The following is a 9335-nucleotide window of genomic DNA, read 5'->3' as shown; positions in this document are numbered from 1 at the left end:
ATAAAAATAAAAAATAAAAATAAATAAAAAAAAAATAAAAGTTTCATTTTTATGAGATCTGTTTGCCAGCTTACTCCTTGTATCTGAAGTCAAGTTCCTTCTCTCAGACATCCAGCTGCTTCTCCCTTTGTCTCTGACTGAGTCTGGGATCTTTATAGGCACAGGATGGGGGGCAGAGTAAGCTGTGGGTAGTATAGGAAAAGGCAACATTGGAGCAGAAAAAGAGGGATGCAAGTTCTCACTTTGGGCCATGGGTTTCAGGATTTTCTACTTGAAGGTGGGGTTTTGCCAGGGACCCACCCTTGTCTGCCTAGAATTTCTCTGCCGCCTGCCTCTATCATTGTATCAATATGAACTTGTTCAAGTGTTCAGATCTTCCAACAACTTTTGATATTTTCCCTTCCCAAGATTGGATTGTTATTTTCTCTAGGAAATCTGTCTTTAAAACCACCCAGATGGCCCTAGACATAAAAGGCTTTTTTTTCACATTATAAAAAGAAAAGTGCTATAAATAATCAAATGTATTTGATACTTTACTACAGATAAGTGTGTAGGAAGTGCTTGAAAATTAGAAGAGATCCTAAGCTTTCCCTAGGTGAAGTTGTTATGGGTAAAATATTGTTAATATAAATATCTCAGAAACTGTATGCTGGATTGGAATTAAATAGAGATTTGTCAGTGCCCTTTCTTTTCATATGTTTCTCTTTGTTAGAGTCTGGTGCTACTTTGCCTGGGTTAGACAACAACACCGTAGTGTTATCATTCATAATTTTAGGTATTTCTTTTAAATATTGACTTGGTCACAATTTTATCTCTTTAATTTGAATCTAATATCTTCTAGACCAGTGGTTTTGTACTAAGAATTTACATGACTGACTTATGACATTTTACTAATACTCAGGTGTTGAGCATCTAGTCTAGACTTCCATAATATTTTACTTGATATTCTTGATAGAACCATAAGCTTGATATATTTGTTATATTATGTATCAAGATTAGTATATGTAATATCTGAGCTTTTTCTGTGTAAAGATTACATAGAATATCTCCTCTTTTTGATAATAACTAATTGTTATGTTTATAAATATTCTGTCTAAAACCTTTTTGGATTTACTTTATTACCTTGTGTTGTAAGCAACAAAAACAACAAAATTTCTTTGCCTATTGAATTATTTTTTTAAAACAAATCTCATCAGACCTTGCACTTTTGAGCCTTACAAGTAAGAAATTAACCACAGGCATTTTAAGTCTTTGGTCATTTAGAGATATTGTTTGTTTTACCCTGAAGCTTACATGAAAGCTCTGGTAATCTACTATAGCTCAGAATTTTCCATCCTCAACAAAGGAGACTCTCAGAGCCCTATAAAATAGGACTATGTCAGGTATGTTTGGAAATAGGTTTCTGATTGTATCATTGCTTAAATGAGAACCTACCAATGGAGTGAGCCAGGATTTCCAAAACTGATGGAAAAAAACAGTTTTTCAGTTGAGAAAACAGCTGAGAGACCGGTGGATTCATATTCATGAGACTGTCAACCCAAGATCGAGTGGAACACGTATTAATTACATCGGACTGAAGATACTGAAAAGAGATGGCTGTGGGTTTTGTTTGTGGTATTATTGGTGCTTTGATTTTCTATTTTTATAGATATATAAGGAAGCCTTTTCTCTTTATCTATAACTCAAAACAATGCAGTAGACTTTGCTTTTGTAAACTGAAACATTTTTAAATGAAATATTTTTCTCTTTGCCCAACTCTTTCAAAATTGTGAACCTCTTGAATGTTCTTATTTTCATAGCAGTATAGTTCTGTGCATACATTCACATTATATAATACAGTTATTTGCATGTCCTTGTCAAAAGAACACAATTAGAAACATTGCTTATGCAACCAAGATCTTGCTTGGAATGTCATATTTGAGAATGATGCTCATTTAATCAGATGCAACTAGACACTTTAAGCTAAGGTTGACTTTATGGGGCCAATGCTTACAATGCCCTCTTAGAAACCTGGCCTGACACTCAGCTTACAAGATTCTCAGCCTTATGAGTGAGTAAGAAGAGTGACTTACTGGCAGGTCCAGAAATCAGGATATTTTGAAAACCAGAAAGGAGAGAAATTTGCTCAAATTTCTAGTGCTGAATTGTTGCCTTGGATTCCTAGGTTTCCCAAATATCCAATCTGAGATCCCTTATAAAGATTTCCAGCACAGCAAACATAAGAATGCCTATGTGGTAAATTACCATTCTTGCTGTACCTGTGTACATAATCAGGCCAGATCTAAAGAGATCAGCCTTATTTTGTGATTAAGAATGCGCTTTCTTTGAGGTTACTTTTGATCAAAATGCTGTAGCGAAAAATGACAGGTCTCAATGGAAAACCGTGTATCACATGCCGTACACTGCTTTGTGTTATCAGATTTTATCCCTGCCCATCGTCTTTGAGCTGTGTTCTGCTTCTTTGTAAATTAAACAGAACTTATGGATATGTACACTGTATTTTGCCTGGTGTATTAGTCTGTTCTTGCATTGCTATAAAAAACTACCTGGGACTGGGTAATTTATAAAGAAAAGAGGTTGAATTGATTCACAGTTCCACAGACTACACAGGCATGGCTGAGGAAGTCTCAGGAGCCTTACAATCATGATCAGAGGCATGTCTTACATGACAGGAGCAGGAGGAATAGAGTGAAGGGGAAGGTGCTACATACTTTTAAACAACCACATCTAGTAAGAACTCAAATGCTATCATGAGAACACCATGGGGGAAATTCACCCCCATCATCCAATCACCTCCCACCAGTCCCCTGCTTCAACACTGGGGATTACAATTTGACATGAGATTTGGGTGGAGACACAAATCCAAACCATATTACCTGGTGAACACTTAACTGACTTTTGCCCTTTCTGTGGGAAAAAAAGAGAGTTGGTGTTTAACTGCAAATTGGGCTGGAACATGTTACCTTTCCCAAACTGATAATCCTTATGAAATTCTCCCTTTTCCTCTATTTTCTTTAATATCGGGTCACTATTCTCTAAATGACCTTTTCCAGTTTTTCTTGTTTTTACTTGATTGGAAGTCACTGAGGACTAAAATCGAGCTGTCCAGATCCCTTACTGGGTCTCTTGGTGGCCTGGAAGCTGTCTCTGGATCTGAAGAAGCCCTAAGAGCTGAAGCCTGATGACTTTGTATAAACCTCAGAGACCTCATCATGCTGCAGACCACCACTGGCCTGAGTTCGCCCTGGACAAGCTGCTTGTCTATAAACTACTAACGTAGTTTGAAGAAATGCTCAGGACATTCATGCCCTCATACAGGAGGGGACCTGGATTGTGAACAACATTACAGAGGGCATCAGCATCCCAGCTTGAGAGCTTCAAGAAACTCAAGAAGTGCTGTGGCATGACAAGGGATTTGCTTACACCAGTCTTCTAGAATTCACTGGACTGATCAATCGCCTCAGAGCTCAACTCCTGGATCTTTAATATGGCTTTTATATATACTTCTGCTTTTTATTTCAGGAATCCCTCCTTTATGTAAATAACTTGCTCTCTGGGAGCTTAAATCACCTGGGATCTTCCCCAGAGGTTTCTGCAAACCAGTTGAATTTTTTAGAAACATCTTCAACAAGAGCCTTTCAGTGATGATTTCTTCAACTCTCTTCATCTCATTTAGGAAGTCTATGACATGCTCAGTATTGCTCAGTGACTCACAGTGGACACATAGGAGGACTGACAATGATGAATTTATCTAAGTCTAGCACTTTCAGAGATCAGTGAGGATTAAGAAATCCAACTGCCTCTTTTTTTAAATTTAATTTAGGAAAATGGCTACCACAAAAGACCATCGTGCCCTTGCATACTCCAGACCCATCTCCACCCGCCCTCTTAACACCCTTCCTTTGTAAAACCTCAAGCTTTTTCCCTCTTCTTTGAGATGTTTCACTTACTATTGCAATTACCCTAATTAAAACTATCTTCCTGTAATGCCAGCATTTTGGGAAGCCAAAGAGGGCGGATCACTCGAGGTCGGGAGTTCAAGACCAGCTTTGCAAACGTGGTGAAATCCCATCTTTACTAAAAATACAAAAATTATCTGGGTGTGGTGGTGCATGCCTGTAATCCCAGCTACTCAGGAGACTGAGGCACAATAATCACTTGAACCCAGGAGGCAGAGTTTGCAGTGAGCCGAGATCATGCCACTGCACTCCAGCCTGGGTGACAGAGCGAGACTGTCTCAAAAAGAAAACCAAAAACCTATCATCTTAATTATCTTTTTCATTCCTGTCTTTGGCACATCATATAATAATTTAAAAATGCTTAATTTTGGTAAGATAGCTTACGTTTTCCTTACATAATTGTGTGTGTGTGTGTATATATATACACACACACATATATACACACACATAATACAAATATTCAATACAGACATATATATATATATATGTCTGTATTGAACTGACAACTAGTGCTCAATGCACCTTGCAATTTCTTTTTACATTACATCCTATTAAAATATGGGGAGAAGAAAACTTTAATAAAAAGTTGTTAAAAGTTGTCAAATACTAAAGGAGGCTGGTATTAAATCCTGTTATACCAATGTATGGGGCAAACGATAACTAGAAGCAGCTTTAGAAAAAATAAAAAATTTAGGAAAAGTAAAGAAAAAAACAAAATTGCTTTCCTAGCTTTAGAATTATTACAAGTAAGTGAAGGTGCTTTAGGGAACCTCTCTCCATAAAGTCTTATCGTCAGGTAGGTTTTGACCACCCTTTGTTAAGGATATGGTGATTTGGGAAGCATATTTTCTAACTCATATGGAGAGATTACCTCAAAATCTTCTGGAAAATGACAGCCAGGAGTCTGAATGTCAGAGGGGGTGAGAGGCACATTGAGAATCTGAAAAATAACAGCCGGCTGAGCCATACCTACTTTGGGTATTTAACGCTAAGTTCCATGTCTCTGTCCAGTTAACTCTGAGAGTAACTCGGGCTGTGGGAGACACTCAGGAGGACAGTCAAGCCTTTCTCCTCCTCCTCCTCCTCATCTCTCTAAATTGGGACCCTCCTTGTTCCTTCTAAATGTTTACCACTCTTGTAGTTTTATGTTATTGGTGTGATTTTTAAAATTTTATCTGTATCCCTAGATTTTAAGTTCTAGGAGCGCATCAACCATGATTTTTTTTTGTGCTCACTCTTGTATCAGTTGCAGCAACACAATGCATGACACACCATAGCAACTGTTTGTTACATGAATGAATGAATGTATAAGTAAATGAATCTGAGAGTAATACTATATATATATGAGAGTAATACTATATACATTACTATATACATTACCATATAGTATTACTCTCTCTATATTACTATATAGTATATACTACTACTATATAGAGTATTATATAGTATTACTGTATAATGCTATATATAGTAATATATATAGTATTATTATCTATATATTACTTTATATTACTCTCTATATAACTATATACTATATATTACTATATATAATCTATATATAGTATTACTCTATATATAGTGTTACTCTATTATTATAGTATTATTATATTATTATATTAATTATTATAGTATTATTATATATATAGTATTACTATATATGTGTATATATACTCTTGTCTGTTAGACCAAATGCTGAAGAGCGTATATATATATATGTGTGTGTGTGTATATATATACACACACATACACATACACTCTTGTCTGTTAGACCAAATGCTGAAGATTTTCTTATACTATTTTGGATGTGTTGTGATTGAGGCTACTCCTTGGCAAAGTTGTGCAGAAAGCACAATTTGTTTTCATATTTTCAGTGTTTATTTCCAGTCATTTATCACAGCTTCCCAGCTGACCATCACTCCCCAGCCTTGTGGTCCAGTGAGAGCAACGTCTCCATAGCAGAAAATATCCCTGAGGAAAGAATCTGGGATTGATTCATGGCAGCATGTAATGACTGAAGAGTTATCTCCCATTCGGCAAACACTTTTCATTTTTATTTTTTGTCAAAAATTGGTACAAGGCTTTGGGTTTACAAAGAAGAATAAGAAATGATCTCTGTCTTAAAGAAGAAGTTGTAATTCATTACTTTCCCTAGGAGTATTATTTTTTTTTAATCAGTAGGGGACAATGTCTTAAAAAATCCAACTCTTTACAATATTGGTATTAGTAGAATTTCAAATAAGAGTCAAGTTAGTTTGAAGTTCTTTTGGTGACATCAATGAAAAGTATTCCCTTAGCCACACACTCACCTAAAAAATAGTCACCAATCCTTGAGGTGTAAAAAAGAAGTCCACTTTGGGAAGTCGAGGCAGGCAGATCACCTGAGGTCAGGAGTTTGAGATCAGCCTGGCCAACATGGTAAAACCCTGTCTGTACTAAAAATGCAAAAATTAGCTGGGCGTGGTGGCAGGCGCCTGTAGTCCCAGCTACTTGGGAGGCCGAGGTAGGAGAATTGCTTGAATCCAGAAGACGGAGGTTGCAGTGAGTCAAGATTGCACCACTATACTCCAGCCTCTGCGACAGAGCGAAACTCTCAAAAAAAGAAAAACAAAAAAAAGAAGTCCAGTTCATGACACAGGAGGAGTCAAAAGGAAGACAAAGCAACAAATGGGTACCTGTCTGATTTCATGACCACTGGCTCAAGCAGGAAGTCTTGAAACTGAATTGTGGCTTTCATCCAGCCTCTGCTCCGCCTCTCTTTTCATGTGATTCAATCTGAATCCAAGGATTTTTCACCTCATTTCAATATTGTGGTTTCTAATGCTGCAGGTTTGCCTGTGTTTGAACTTTGTATAAATGGACACATGCAGTGTGTACTCTTTCATGTTGGCTTTTCCACTCAACATTATTTTTGTGAGACATCCATATTGTGGCAGGAGGTTGGAGTTGATTTATTTTTACTGTTGTGGATATTCTATGTGTAAAAACACAGAATATTCAAAAATATTGAGTATCTATTGCATATCCATTGAATATCCACTTGGAGAAATATGCATTGCATCACTAACAGACACAAACTAAAATTTACCCAAATGCCAATCAATAGCAGATGGATAAATAAATATAATTGGGATGCTATTTTGACTGTTTGCTTTTCTTTAGCAAATGTAGCATAGCACACAGTACAGAACATATGTTATTCGAGGAGTTTCTTTAAAAAGGAAATGTGTCAGAAAACATTTAAAATCTATATGAGGGCTTCATAATTGCATTGCTATTTTTGTTAGTAATATAATAATAATAACAATTTATGTAAGAAGATGTTGCTGCGTGGCAGGGCTTAATAGGTCTATGCCTTGCTCAAATACTCTTCAAATGGGGAGCTCTGCTTGCTTTGAATACTGTCTACCGCTTTGAATACTGGCATCTTGATCGCGACAGTCAGTTGTGCTTCACTAAATCCCAATAACTATTTGTAACAATCATCTGGGCCATGAGGTCAAGGGGCAGATAATTTGACTGAGGACACTGCATTTATAACAAGAGATTAAGAGTGAGTGATCAAAATATGTGCAAGCACAATCCTAAAACCTTTTGAATGGTGTTTGCACATATTAGTGATCATGACATTAGCTCACATAAGATCAGAGTCTTTCTAAAATTTTAAGTAATTTCACTGTCTTTTGTGCTACAAGTGTTCAAAGTTCAAAATTTTAAATAGAAGTTGTTCTATTTCTTATATTTATAGCTTCAGATATTGCAATAATTTCATGCAGTAATTTACAAAATTATGTTTCTTGTCAATGTGTTTAATAAAATGCCTATGGCCAAATTTTATTACCAGGAATTTATTCGCATGGCTCTAAAACTGTCCCATTCTTTGAATTTTCTCCTGTCTTTGTATTATCTCCTGTGGTAAATCATCAGAAATATGATTATATAGTCTCTGAATTCTTAATGACAACAGTGATTTCTGCCTAAATAGGGTGGGCATGCAATCAGTGTCATCACATTGGTCCTGCCTGTAGAAGACTCCACACTTGGTTTAATTTTCTGCAACACCATCTAGAGTCTTACAGTTTTTTAAGAGATCCCCTGTGTGTTCATTTTGCATTGGAACCTGCAAATTATGAAGCCAGTTCTGACATTAAATAGAAACTGAAAAAGTATTTGCAACAGTCAGGTTTTCCAGGAGGCAGGCTCTGCACTGGAGTTTAGTACACAGAATGTTTATATTAAGGAGGGCCCTTGGGATCCATATGCGTGGGAAGGATGGGAAGGACAAAAAAATTGACAGAGGGAGAAACTAAGCTCTCATTCAGGACCAACCACAGCCCCAGCTGACCCCTTAAGGAGCTCAAGAGCTAGACTGGCCTGTCTGAATTGTCTAGCATTGGACGGAGATGGCCTGGCCTTCATACTCCCCCCGCAGGAATCAGGTAAAGGATTTTGGCTGCTCCTGCAAGAGAAAGGGGTGAGGCAGTCTCTGAAAGGGCTGCGAGCCGAAGGGACGTGTCAACAGCACTTGAATCATCTCAGACAACAGTCCTTCATTGAAGGGGAAACTGTTCCACACATTTCTTCATCCCCTACAGTCTTCTACATTTATGGACAAATGTTTGATTTTTGAAGGTACTTATGCGTCATCTTCAAATATCCTCTTGGCATTAGGAATCAGCCAGTTTGTCACTGTTCAATCATTTCCTAGCTGCTGGCTTCTAAGCTGTTTTTATTTTTCTTAAGTTGCGACACGCTTTTATGGATCCATCCCCATGTTCTCATTATTTCCCCTTTGGCCGGCACATGGATTTATTTGTTGGATGGATGTCTATACTTAGAAATTCAGCCCATGGAAATGAAAAGGGGCAAAGCTAATTGAAGTGGAATTGAATCTATGACCTTGACCCTATTAAATATGCCTTGTAGACCAAACAAAATGACCCCATTTGCCTTACTAAACTAAGCTGTTCCAGTCCCAGACGAAGAAGTGAGAGCTTCCCAACCATCTGCTATATTTACATGTAGAGCTCAAAAAGTCTAGCAAATTTTAAATAGTCCATTGGTCTTCATTTAAGAACAATGAAATCCATTTTTGTTACTGATTAATTAAAAAACAAGTGCTTAAATGTTTCAACTACACTAACAACATAACAGAATTTGAAGTGCAAGATAATTTTTCTACTTTGGTTTGCTTTATAAAACCAGAGAGAACATTGAACAAGCACACAAACACAATAAAAAATGTAAAAGCATGTCCTAGAAAGTAAAACTCCCAAACTTATGTGTAGTATTAGTATCCTTTGTAAGTGTAAAGGAATGAAGATAAAGAAAATAAAGAAGATGAAAAAAGGCAGTTCATTAATTAAAAAAAAAAAAAAA

General features: G+C 36.7%; 1 protein-coding gene across 1 annotated transcript in view; it reads right to left on the bottom strand.

The window, feature by feature from the left end:
- Nucleotides 1-4926, bottom strand: part of CBLN2 (cerebellin 2 precursor) — an 88493-nt gene extending 83567 nt beyond the window's left edge. The window contains exon 1 of the mRNA XM_011975908.1: nucleotides 4831-4926. Coding sequence (XP_011831298.1) covers nucleotides 4831-4926 — 96 coding nt within the window. The remainder of the gene's footprint in view (nucleotides 1-4830) is intronic.
- Nucleotides 4927-9335: the final 4409 nt, after the last annotated feature.

The sequence above is a fragment of the Mandrillus leucophaeus genome, unplaced genomic scaffold, assembly GCF_000951045.1.
Source record: "Mandrillus leucophaeus isolate KB7577 unplaced genomic scaffold, Mleu.le_1.0 Scaffold16, whole genome shotgun sequence".
Lineage (NCBI taxonomy): Eukaryota > Metazoa > Chordata > Mammalia > Primates > Cercopithecidae > Mandrillus > Mandrillus leucophaeus.
The sequence above is the reverse complement of the archived record's forward strand: the minus strand, read 5'-3'. Positions and strand labels throughout refer to the sequence as shown.